Raw genomic sequence first — 13768 nt, 5'->3', positions numbered from 1 at the left:
GGGCTGCAGTTCCACAAATATTGGTCCAACTATCATCATACCTTTATTGCTTCCAGAATAGGTTCGTAGAGATCTGGAAATCCAGAATAATGATACATCATACAGTGTATCAATTCTGTCAATTGCACTAAGAAGGCTGTACTGGAAGGCAGACCGTCACTTTTGAAGGAGTGAACCAAATTAACTACATGAGGAACAATCTGAAGAGAAAAAAAGACAAACATTCTTCAACTTATACAAATTGACAATGAATTCTCTAGTCTACAAGTGCAATGCAAATGTTACACGATCAGCAAATACTTTCTTGTATGTTCAGTCACATCCTTTTCCTAAAAAAGTTATGAAGCTAAAAATTTCTAGGGGCCGGCCTGGTTGCGCAGTGGTTAAGTTCGCACGTTCCGCTTCTCGGTGGCCCTAGGGTTCGTCGGTTTGGATCCTGGGTGTGGACGTGGCACGGCTTGGCATGCCATGCTGTGCTAGGCGTCCCACATATAAAGTAGAGGAAGATGGGCATGGATGTTAGCTCAGGGCCAGGCTTCCTCAGCAAAAAGAGGAGGACTGGCAGTAGTTAGCTCAGGGCTAATGTTCCTCAAAAAAGAAAAAAATAATTTCTAGAATATCAAGGTAAATCTAATTTTCAAAGTCACATATAATTGTAATTCCATGTAAGACCCCTCTCCTCATCCTTATACTTCATCTAAAACACAAACTAAGGTACAAAATAAGAGCCTTAGTCACTGCTGCCATTCTAAAAAAAATGCCTTAAGCTGAAAAAATTAGGGCTATTATATTTACCAGATTGTTCAATAGGAACAAACTTTTAAAAGATAAACCTAGAATTAGCTTGAGAGCTCCATCTAGTGCAAATTTTAGATTTTTCACTTGAAAGAATTACACATACTTTGCACATTTAAAGTCTACTTCAAGAAAGCCTTTGAAATAACTTACGAATGTAACTAAAATTACAGCTCAGGCTACAGGATCACCTTTCTTTTGGATAAGCATAGGGACGATGTCCTATGTTAGCATGGTTATTCCCTACCTCCAAAAAGAGGAGATGGTTCTAACGATAAAGGAATCAGAAACTTATTTTTAAGGAACTGAGGTTAAAAATAAAAGGGAACTCTAAAATGCTCATTGCTCATAAACATGTAGAAAACTGTTAGTGTTGATAGTAAGCCCAACAATGTGCTTACATTATAAAATTAGACTAAAAAGTCAATACAGAGTTAATCATATATTTAAGAGGTTATTAACAAAATAAAACAAACTATTTTGCAGAAATGGCTCATTTCATCAGTATAGTTCTAGACTTGTTCTAACTAATTATTAATTATAATCTGATGCTACATATTTACACTTCATATGTAAAGGAAGGCATCTTATTATATTCTATTTGTAGAACATTTTTTTGGTTGCTAATTCATGATAAAAACAAAGTTATAGCTCTATGGTCTAATTCTCAAACAGCAATAACAACAATTACAGTAATATCCCAATTAACTCCCCTTCCTTTCCCCTAAAAAGAATATTCATATTCTTAAATTAACATTGCTATTCTCATTCTGCTCTGTCTGGTTTTACTCTTATGCTTGAGATCTTAAATCAGTTGCTAGCTTTTGCACTACCTTCTTTAATCTCACCTCCACCAAAGGTATTAATTTGGCCATGAACTAACAGTTCCTAATGAGTTCACTCTATTGCTATCATCTCTACATTTCTAAGCAAATGTGAACTATAATTTTGCTCCTAAAGCCATATCTATCAGATACTCTGTTGCTAAAATAGTCAGAAATCCAATATTATTTTGTTTCCTCAGAGGTGAAGAGAAAGAGAGAGAGAGAAGAGAAGATGGGAAAAGAATTTTTTAAATGATTATTTAATTTACAATTCCAAATCTTCCAAAAGCTTTTCTGGTGTAGATTTGGTCTTTGTAATCCGGTAATATAGTCGTCAACTACTGCATCCTATATGGTCAAAATTGTCACCAACACAGAAATAAGACTAAGTTCTTTACAGGCATATAGATAAATGTGCAAGCAGGCCGTTACCTTCTAAATGCTTCAAAACTGACTTTTTTCTGAAAGAGCAAATCTAAATATTTGTAGACATTATTGTAATACTCATTAAACATAGGTTACTATTTGAGAAAACATGTCTAACATTTAATTACAAGCTTTGATATTTTTTCTTCTCTTAAAATAATTCTTTCCCCACTTATAAAAAGCATATGAAAAGCAACTGGGTCCATAATGACACACATTATAAGATCAATCTTGGTTTGCTCTAAAATACTCTCAACATACAATAAAATGAGTAATGATGGTGCTGATTCCAGATTATTACTCATACTTAGCAACTCCTAAACCCGAGTCCTTCGCTGAGTTACTTAGAGTTATAGGTGACTTAACTACCACATGACCTACTACTAGATGCCCAAGTTGATTGTAGTTGAGTAGCAGGTAAGGCTATGCACAGTATGTAGGCAGTAAGTAGGTCTTCGCTTATAGGCTTTACTAAGCCAGATCACAATTTTCAATTTCAGATCTGTTTCTTAAATAAATGATTTCATATTTCAATAAGCCAAATATTTCAAAGTGAACTATTTGTTATTTCAACTACTTTTTTCAGAAAAAAATGCAACTACTACGAAAGGAGATACCTTCCATCTTTTAAAAAACTGTGAGCAAGGAAACAGGTTTAGAATACAGCATAAGTGAATAATCAGAGAGAGTAACGAATGTCCTTGGTGTGAAGAGCAATAAACACTAGAATGGATGATTAAGATATGCCAGAGAATCCCCTTCCCAGAAATTCTGGAAAAAAACCTTCTCAAATGGCCTATACATAATTGTGCCTGAAGGCGGGGACAAATAAATGATGTTTTTTTTCCTTGGAAGACTTTGCTAGTATACTTGCTATATTAGCTCAAGTTTGAGTTTTGTTTGTATAACAAAGACATATAAAGTTACTGATTGATGATCAAACTCACCACTTAGGGCAATTAACTGCAGAAATCACTCATCCTAAGTGATAATGTATAATGTAATTACTTGTTAGTAAAGTTTACTTACTACAATGCCTGCAGATTTTCATTCAGTGGAAATGAGGCACCGAGCAGCCTATGTGAGTAATATGGTTCTCTGAGGCTAGTTATATTTCTAGCTAATAATCAACAATCAGAATTCTGCACCACTTCATCAGTCTCCTTTGAATTTGTTTGTGGTGGGTCCGTATTTCCAAGATTTTTACATTGTGGTTATATTGATAAGGAGTTTCTAGACTTGTAAAACTGAGGATCAGACCCTGGAGGATGTGAATAACCACACAAAGCACTGCTTTCCTATGATGCCCTAGATAGATAAATGGACAGTTTCCCAAAATAACATTTTGTCATTTCTGTAATGCTTATTACAAACTGTAATAACTGATAATCAAACAAGTCAAATCAAATCAAATCAAAATCAGTGATGCAGCTGGTTAAAATTGGTAGGATTCTGGCTGTATGTTAAACACGGGGTCAACAGAATCTGTAGGATATGATTTGAGAGAGAATGAAAAGCTCTAATTATGGGGCTATAAAACAAAGACCGACATTTTCATGCTTTTGAAATTCTAAAGCAGTCACTGGTTTTCAACCACTTTTCTCCTTCTACACTGTTCACATGTGCAACAGACAACCAGTAGTGACACTGACATGTGACATCTCTCATGTGGAGCAGTAACTTTCAATTGCTGATAGTGATTACAAGTGGAGCAGTTTTGGTGAGACCCAAAACATTCTGAAAATATATTCTTTGGAGAGAGATCCCACAGTCCTAATTATCTAAGAAATCATAAAGCTACCTGAAAATACATAGATTTAGAACTAATTTACAATCTTTCACCATATACAAATGTGACTCAATATTAAACTAAAATTTTAAAATGAGGTTTTTCAAGGTAGAAAGCTTGTGTCATAACATACCAAATGGAACGCCTCTGGAGAATGCTGAAAACTGAGCAGCATGTGAGAAAGAACTGCAAGAGCACCGGGTCTCACAAGAGGAAACCAAAGTCGATTAAAAACCTTCAAAAAAGACAAGACATTCACCTTAAGAGTTTGTAGGGAAATCATTAACCCAATCAGTAGTTATTTTCCTAGGGCCCAAAATTATTTATGTGAATATCCCCCTTCCTGGAAAGTTCTATCATAACATAAGTTACTAAACTTTGGGGATGAAGAAATTGGGAAATAACAAAAATATGACAGAGATCAAGAGACTATAATGGCCTAACCAACTCTTAAAACCCTCTGACCAAATAAAAATCTGTCAAACCATGTTTACAAGGTGGATAGCTCCCTGGTCCACTATTCATTCAATTCATTCAAGAAATATTTATTGAGCACCTACTATTGCTTGGCACTATTTTAGGCGCTGGGGATCAAAAAAACAGTCTCTGATTGTACAGGGCTTACTGTCTAGAGGTTGGGTGGACACAATAAAAACTAAAATGGAGATAAGTGCTATGAAAGCAGGGTATGATATATAGGGAATGCTGAGTGGCAAAGGGTCTATTTTACATAGGGCATTGAAAAAACATCTTATGAAAAAGGTGACATCTGACTATAAAAAAACTGAAGAGAATGAGAGTAAGCCTGGAAGATAGCAGGAAGAAGAGCATAATAAGCAGGGCAAAGGCCCAGCACTGCAAAGGCCCGGAGGCCTCCAGCCTGGTGTATTAGAGACATAGTAAGGAGGGCAGTGTAAGTAAAGCACGGAGACTGAAGCAATAATAGCGGGAGATTAGATGAGAGAAGCAGCAGGTCAGATCATGTGTGACCTTGTGTGACACCTGTAGGAGACCAAGGGCAGAAGCAGGGAGGCTACTGCAATCAGTACAGCAAGGGATGATGATGACTTTGGACAAGGGTGATAGTGATGTAGCTGGTTAAAAGTGGTACGATTTTGGATGTATTTCAAAAAAGTAGATTCAACAGGATTTGTAGGATACAGGCAGACAGAGAACGAAAAGACACAAGGATGCCTCCAAGGTTTTTGGCCTGAGCGAGTAAAGAGATGGAGTAGACATTTAAGACGGGGAAGCCCAGGTCTGGGAGGGAAAAATCAAGGGTTAGACTGTAGATAAGTTAAATTTGAGATCCAAGTACAGATAGCTGAATACATGAGTATTGAGTTCATAGGGGAATAATGGACTAGAAATATAAACCTTGCAGTCATTAACTTAGAGATGTTATCTAAAGCAATGGGACACATATGTTGTGCACATGAACTGAGAAGAAAGTGGACTAAAGACGAAACTCTAAGGCACTGTAAACTTGGAAAGATCCACTAAAGGAGACTAAGATGCCAGTGAACTAGGACAAAAACTAGGAGAGACTAATGTCCTGGAAATTAAGCGAGGAGAATGTTTCAAGAAGGAGAGATCAACTGTGTCAAGTGCTACTGACAGGTCAAATGAGAGGAGGCCTGAGAAATAATTCCTGGGTTTAGCTACATTGGAAAGCACTAATGTCAAAGACAGTTTTGGCAGAATAATGGTGGTAAAAGCTTGATTAGTTGGATTCAAGAGATAATGGGAAGAATATGTTTTCATGTTAGATATTTGAAAACAGCAAGATTATTTTAATTACCTATACTTAAACAGAATTTTAATTTCTAAAGCCTATTCAAAATCACCAAAAACAAAACCAAAAACAAGAACATATTCAAAATCAGATGCTTTAAAGGGGACAACCCAAAGATAAAAAGATTGATTATACAAGTCCGTACATTCTAATAGATTTATACACTCCCACTTACCAGTTCTATTTTCAGTAAAGTAACATCTATCAAAATAGTAAACTTCTGAACAGCAGCCAGTCCTTTCAGGAGTGCAATCACCCATGTATCCACATGCTGAGCCAATGGCCAGGACAGCCAGTCAATCATTCTGAAAATGGAAGGAAACAAAACTATCAGTATTGAAAATATTTTCAACATTACTTAGTTAGGAATAACAAGAGTTACAGTAGATAAGTACTCACTCTGTGACTCAATATTTACTGAGCTTGCTTGTGAAAAGCACTGTTCAAGATGTAGAAATCAGTATAATGGGTGTTTGTACTCAAGAAGTTTCCAAACTTATAAGCTGATAGTTTCTTACATAACACATTTCCATAATAAGAATTTCTGATAAATATCATTTTGCATAAATGCCAAGTTTTAAATTTATGCTATATAGCAGTATCAAGAATTTATTAGGCAAATTTACTCTAAGAAGAGCAGTTCAAATATAGCTATCTGAAGTAAGACATACGGATATAAACCAAAATTTCTCCTTTCTGGTGATTACAGTCTAAATATGAAATGCACTGCTAAAAAAGACTATATTTTTGAATTGTGAAACAGGTTTCTTCATCCCTTTCAAAATCCTATGCAAAGACAGCAAAAGGAAACTTCAAATAGATAAAGGGGTGCTGAATGCGTAAATATCCTAAATGATCTCATTTTGCATTAACGAGTATTTCTCTTCTTGCATATCAACCCAGTTTAACAGAAATAAAGACAAAGTAATATGAGGTCTGATGCAGACTGTCCCTAATGTTAGACATCAATGACAATGAAGACTGGTACAACTCTTTTGGAAAGCAATTGGGCCAAATGTTCCTATTATTTGATCCAGCAATCCACTTTTTGGGACTGTATAAGAAAAGAGTAGTGAAAAAAACAGGTTTTTAATGTCAGAGTGATCTGGTTTAAAAATCTCACTTTGCCATTTATTAGCTGGGGAAGCCTAAATACTTCTGTAAATTATTTAACCTCTTTGTGTGTCAGTTTTGTCATTGATTGATTACAGATAAACATGCTTATTTTACACGGCTGATGTGAAGATTAAATGAGTTAATATAGGACACTGGGAATACTCATTGTGAATGCCTCTCTTCCACCAAATACTAACACATGGCTATAACTAAATAAATATCTTGATCGTACAAAATGTCAAATATAAATCCTCAGTATGTAAAAACACATGACGAAAAGAGCACCTGACATATTAAAAGGACTGGCTTCTAAATTGACATGGTTATTCTCACAATAGCGGTGTTATAACTATCTACATTAATCCTGGAGTGCTACCTTTATTACTATTTTTCTCTTAAGATAAAAATGTTCCATCAAACATTAAGTGTGGCCCCAAAGTCCAAATGCATGTAAACTACAGTATCTGTATGTTCTCTCTGTTCCCTACACACATTTTATTTCCCTTCTTGTTTTTGGCCATCTTCTTCCAACAATGATGGCTATAAGTCATAAAAGTCTGCTTCAATTTGATTGGACTTGCATCTGCCCAAATCCTCTCAGGCACAGGCAATGGAGGATGAGTTATTTTTATGGTTAACTACAGTAACCTTATCCACCATGTACTGGTTACTATTTGAATTTTAAGGACACTCGACCCTGATATACCGATTCAATTTCTTACTATTTAAAGAACATTTAACTATAGTTGTAATTTATGTACTCTGAAGTCTTGTTTCCTCCATTAGACCAGGAGCCAGAGAGCAGTGATCTTGTTCATTTTTGTTTTTTGTTTTTAATCTTTGATCTTTGGATCTCCAGTACTCAGCATAGTGCGTGGCACTGAGAAGGAGCTCAAATTTGTGAATAAATGAAACCATTTCTTTCTATAGCTAAAAAAAAAAATACATGCAACTTGAAAACCTTCATTAAAACCGGCAATACTATGAAAGCCCACAAAATAGATTTAATCTTAATTTGTGGAGAATAAAACTAATTTTCACTTTTAGATGGCAACTTAAGTGCTAGATTCACCTTCAGTTTTGTTTGTTCCAATGGTTTAACATTTGGGAAATTTCACATAAAAAAGTGGATTTCAGGCTTCTTTTGAAAAATCATACCAGCAACATTGAACTCAAATTTCCTTATGGCAACAAGACAAGTGGAGTTGAGGATCAGCTTTCTCTTTTAGAAGGTGCTTGTGTACCCCATTCCCTATTATTTCAGTTATACCTGGCCTATTTCATATTTTAGTGTTACTTTCTGGTCCTGGTATGGTATTTGCATTTCTCTGTATTAGAGAAAATGACAGTAAAGCATGATAAGTGCTATGTATGGGGAAGTATAAGGTAGGAGTATGGTAAAAATAAACATCCTTTTCAATTACACACGCAGTATAAGAATAATTACTCCAGGTAGATTATTGGCTAAATAGGATCATGTAGGCTAAATTGGAAATGCAATAAAAAAATTGCATCACAACATCCCATAGAAACAAATAGGTAAAAACTAAATTCCAAATATATTTTAAAAACAAAATAAATTGATAATGGTTGTTTTGAAAAGGTTGAAAAATTAAGACTGAGTGTTGAATGCCAAGAAGTAGAATTTGCATTTGATTTAGAAAGTGGTGGAAGTCACTGTAGTTTCTTGATCAGAAGAGAAAAAGAAGTAGGTCAGGATGACTTAGAGAAGAGAGCCAAGTCACTGCTGGCAAAAAGACCAACTAGAAGGCTCTGTTGATTGCATGACTTACGACTTATGAGATGTAAGGAAAAATATTAGCTATTATTACCTAGGCAATGAAGGTGATGGACCAACTGATTTCTAATTTCACTTTCATTTGTGAAATCCATAATTCTCTGAATCTTCCTATTTTACTTACAGGATGACATAATTTAAGATATATTCATCCCAAAGAGAAAGAAATTTTAGTGCTGTTGCAGTCACACTGACAAAGGAATGTTGCTGCTAAGCAGGACACAGAGTTTCATTATGGAGAGATGGATGAGGTCAGTGTGTTTCTTAAAGTAAATGAACAATGATAACTTTACATAAAGACTTGGAAATCAACCATGTATAGGTGAGAATTGATAAAGTGGTAAGAAGAAAGGGAAAACGAAAATATAAAGAATGGATAATATGAAGAAAATCCTAACAGCACGGTGTCATAGGACTTCTAGAATTTCAAGAACTATAAGTACAAAGACATCAAGAAGATGAGAATAAAACTATAGACCACAGCAAAGACGGCAAGGAGATCACCATAAACTGAAAGCAGTAGGGAGAGAGGCCACTCAGCAGGAACAATAGTTATATAGACTTTTCTCCAATCACAAAGCACTTTCACAAATCTATGGAAGTTAAAGAGGGAATGAGCAATAAGAAATTGGAAGTAAAAGTTACAGGCAAATTGATTTAAGTTCAAGAGCACATGGAAGAAGGAAGAAAAGCTAGAAGAAAAAAGACTTTAAATACTGAACAAAAAGGGGAGAAGATGGAGAATGAAAGTCCTCAAAGTGTGTGTTACAGAGAGTGAGATTTGTACACATGTAACTTTATGAGAACCCAACATAAATACTTAAGCTTATATGTTACCTCATGGCTGTAATTCTGTAATAAGTTTACAGAAACAATTTTGTTCCAAATCCCTACATTTTATTTAAATGTGCTACACATACATGCATGAAAAAAATAGAAAACAATTACAAAACAAAAACAGGCAGATATGAAGCAAGACTAGGTAGATAGGAAAAGCTCAAATATAGTCACTGAAATAAAGAAACTCACTAGCTAGAATAATCGGGAGAAAACGAATGAAGTGTACGACAGTATTCACGATCTTCCCTTTAGATCTTTTCAAGGTTTGCTTCCCCATTTCCTGAATGGTCACCTTCTCAGTGAGGCCTTCCTCACCTATCTTATTTAAAATTGCAAACCACTCCCCCACCCTCTATTCCCTTTCTGTCTACTTTTTTCCCCAAAACAGTCATCACTATCCAACATACTAAATTATTTTATCATATTTAATCAAATCTAAAACATAAATCAATTTTAGATATATAATTATGTACCACTAAAGCAGGCAAAGTCCTGCCAATTGAACTAGAACACCAATGACTACACCTTTTGACATTTTAACATCTCTGAAATTAAGATGCGTCTTGGAATCTTGAAATTATTAGTTTACTCTCTGCCTCCCCAACTAGAAAGTAAGCCCCAGAGGAGAGATATTTTTATCCATTTGTTCAAGGAGGTTTTGAAACACTGCCTGGCACTCATGGTAAGTGCCTAAGAAATGTGATTTGAATAAATGAATGAATGATTGAATAAATAAAAGCGAAAAAAGTGCTGACAAGGATAAATAATATTATGTTTACAGCTAGAATTACAAGAATAAAACTGCAAAACAGGAACTGGCCACCTAGTCGAGTGGTTAAGCTGGTGCGCTCCACTTCAGTGGCCCAGGGTTCACAGGTTCAGATCTTGAGTGCGGACATACACACGGCTCATCAAGCCATGCTGTGGCCACACCCCACATAGAAGAACTAGAAGGACTTATAAGTAGGATATACAACTATGTACTGGGGCTTTGGGGAGGAAAAAAAAAAGAGGACAATTGGCAACAGATGTTAGCTCAGGGCCAATCTTCCTCACCAAAACAAAAAAAGTATATATATTAAAAAAAAAACAAACTGCAAAACATCAAGGATAGAGAAAACCATAAATGTTCCCAAAAAAGCCTAACTACTCACCAAGGAATGACAACTGGACTGACAGCCGACTCCACATCGGCAACAATAGATGCCAGAAGACTATGCCGTTATTATTTTCGAAATGCCAAGAGTAAAAAAGACTATAAAATTAGAATTCTGTATCTTGCCAAATCATCTATTTAAGAATAAGGAAGAAAAAACACATTTCAAACAGACAAAGGCTAAGAGTGTACTATTTCCTGGTTGAAAGAGAAAGCAAAAGTATGCACTTAGCTAGAAAAAAAAAAGATTCCAGAGGGAAGAAATAGGTTGCAGCAAAAAACAACGAGCAAAGAAATTAGTAAAATATATTGATAATCCAACCAACTCCTGACTGTACAGTAAGTGTATATGTGTGTACGTTTTTGGAATTTAAAAAAAGTTGAATTGAAAATGGGTTTGTGAATTACTGGGATGCCTGTAAAGACTATAGCAAGGTAAACAATTCATTCCAATTAATTTGGAGAATTTCTATATATTTGATTCCACGATTTCAGTTTTAAACATTTCTCTAAGTTTTTCACTACCCACAAAATACAACAAAATATCTCCTCCTCCCAAATCTACAATTACCATCTATAGTGTCATGAAAGTACCTGCAAAGAGCTTGGGTCATACTTGCATCTTTTACATTTGGATCCGTAGTAAGGCTCCTGATGAGAACTGTTATCATCTGAAGAGGAATATGCTGCACAAGGCTTGCCAATGCTACAGAAGGTTCAAATGACGCATCTATTTTTTTAATTAAAAAGAAAAAGGAATATGGCAAGAAGGTTCAAGTGAAGTATTTAGAGAGAACAACAATTTACCAAAAAAAAAAAGTAACTGCAGCAAAGGTGTTAATCAGGAAGCAGTTGTTATGCTCCACCTCATGGGTAGACTAACATACAAGGAATGTTAAATTACAGAAATGAGAGAGGAAAAGTGAGTAGCAACGATGGCTCATTCTATAGACAGAACTATTGCAATATAAAAATTATTGTTCACTATCACCATACTTAGTCCATAAATTATTTTTTCTTGCCCTCTTTCATAAAGTTGCTATTGTGCTAAAATATTCATTTGTAAAGCAGTAGTCAGAAAAGAAGTGCAAGGTATCTTTTAAATTCCCACTTCAGATCCTCCACAGTAACTTACAACTATTAATCACCATAGTCATTACATTGCTCTAAGGAAGATTTTACAAATCTCTTAAAGAAGTAGAAATTAAGATGAATTTTGGGGGGACTCTGCTTGAACTATATAACAATTAAGCAAGCACAAGGTGAGCACCTTTACTACTACAGTTAGAAAAGTTCTGGGGAAATCCAACAGTTCTAGCAACACAGGCAACACACAAAAAATCACAATTAATAAAATCAACTCAGATACTGCAAATATATAGCTGGTAATTCTTTCATAAATGTATTTAATTCATCAGAATGCATGGAGCTTGCATTGGAACTCTACTCTTATTCCCACTTCTTAAGATAGAAGGAGGACACCTCCTTTGCAAGTTCAATTTCGAGTAACAGCCAGGGAGAATGGTTGTGGCAAGCAGAGAGGAAGTGAACATGGTTTTGGATCTGTTGTTTCAAAACTTGCAGAGCTGGGAAGCTCCAAGTCCCAACAGGGAACGTTAAATGCACAGGTAAAATTCCTGGATGAGAAAGCATTTTCTTGCCAAGTATCACTTGACTCTGTCCTGCTTTCTAAGGATGCAGTTCGTGGGCTATACCGAGAGCACAAAAACACCTACTGAAGGTCTCATACTCCTTCCTTTCCCTCATTCTACCTATATCCTCTCTCACAAACACTACTGTAGACAGAAAATGTCAATATTCAAAAACCACATAGTTAACTGAGATAATCCAGTAATAAAACACACTGCACCGATAAAAGGGGAAAATTCAAAAATGGGGGAAAAACTCATCACAACAAGATGATAGGGTCACAGTACAATAATATGATAAACATCATTACACTACCATTAGTCACTAAGGAATGGAAGCTTTATATAATAGCTGTCATCCTCAAAGGATTCCCTAACTTGAGCAAAGGCTGGTAATTAAGCAACTTGTTTAGTGTCAAAGGTCTTAGACCTCGGCGTCCCCAATCTTCAAAATAGGAACACTGGCTGTTTTTTAAGGTACAAAGTCACAGCCTGAATAGAGCAGCGGATGGGAATAAAATTTTGGATAAGGGTATTCAAGTTTGTGCTCCACGAAGGATGTTTTTAAGACGTGTGTGAGAGAAACACAGAGAATTTCCAAGAGAGATTTTCTCGGAATCTAAAGACACTTACCTGTGGAAGAAATGCTTGCAAAAACTTCCTGCAGGGAAGGCAGAAGCGTGGAGGGCTCGGCCTTCCAGATGTTCTGCAGCAAGTTACTCACTTTCGTCACCTGGGAGACATATTCCCGCAGCTCTTTCTCTTGGGTGGATACGCACTGGAAGTGGCCGATGGTTCGAACGAGCTGTTGACAGAAGGTGATGGACAGTTTCCCCTTGGGGATGCACTGCACGAAGTCGGTCAGGAGGTCGCTCAGGCGGGCACAGAGCTGCGGCTCCGGCCGCTCGCACACCATCCGCAGCACCTCCACCTGCAGCAGGCTGAAGAGGTCCAGCACCGACGGGCAGCTCATGATCAGCCTGAGGCCGTTGTGAATGTAGTCCAGGATGGCGACGTCCTTCCTGTCCAGCGAGTGGTAGCCCTGCTGAAGGAGGCCCAAGACGAAGGTCTTGTTGAAGAAGGACTCGAACTCCGGCCGGTGGTACCGCGCGTAGGCCTCCAGCACTTGGTGCCCCACCTGCCGCTGAAAGGGGTCCTGGCCCTCCAGGATGAGCCGGGTCGTCAGGTCAAACATGGCCTCGCACTGCGCCTTGTCCAGCCAATGCTCCGCCGATTCCACCACCTTCCGCACAATCATCCGCTTTAGAGACAGCGGGTGCGAAGAACTCACCAGGCCCTCCAGGATCTTGTCCATTGTCGCCACACAGCAAGGCCAGGGCCAGGGGGTAAGGAGCGGGAGGCCACAGCCCCGAGATGGAGCAGAAGAGCCCCGCGGCGGAGGTGAACTTCGAGCGCAGCAAGAGCGGGACCGACCACCGCCACCGCCGCCTCAGCAGCCACATTTATCAGGCAGGGGGCCCATCCAAGCCCGGGCGGGAGTTGGCAAGCCTGGGATGCGTAAGAACCGGCACTGCCCGCGAAGGGCCTAAGGAGCCAGAGGCCCGCACTCCGCCGCCGCC

General features: G+C 37.4%; 1 protein-coding gene across 1 annotated transcript in view; it reads right to left on the bottom strand.

Annotated features, from left to right (window-relative positions):
• Nucleotides 1-13508, bottom strand: part of USP38 (ubiquitin specific peptidase 38) — a 30697-nt gene extending 17189 nt beyond the window's left edge. The window contains exons 1-5 of the mRNA XM_046656587.1: nt 12822-13508; nt 11134-11269; nt 5805-5934; nt 3968-4069; nt 42-200 (exon numbers count right to left, since the gene is read on the bottom strand). Of these exons, the coding sequence (XP_046512543.1) occupies nt 42-200; nt 3968-4069; nt 5805-5934; nt 11134-11269; nt 12822-13503 (1209 nt within the window). The 5' untranslated portion in view covers nt 13504-13508. The remainder of the gene's footprint in view (nt 1-41; nt 201-3967; nt 4070-5804; nt 5935-11133; nt 11270-12821) is intronic.
• Nucleotides 13509-13768: the final 260 nt, after the last annotated feature.

Source organism: Equus quagga, chromosome 3 (genome assembly GCF_021613505.1).
Source record: "Equus quagga isolate Etosha38 chromosome 3, UCLA_HA_Equagga_1.0, whole genome shotgun sequence".
Taxonomy (NCBI): Eukaryota; Metazoa; Chordata; class Mammalia; order Perissodactyla; family Equidae; genus Equus; species Equus quagga.
Note: the sequence above shows the minus strand (reverse complement) of the source record. Positions and strands in the feature narration are given on the sequence as shown.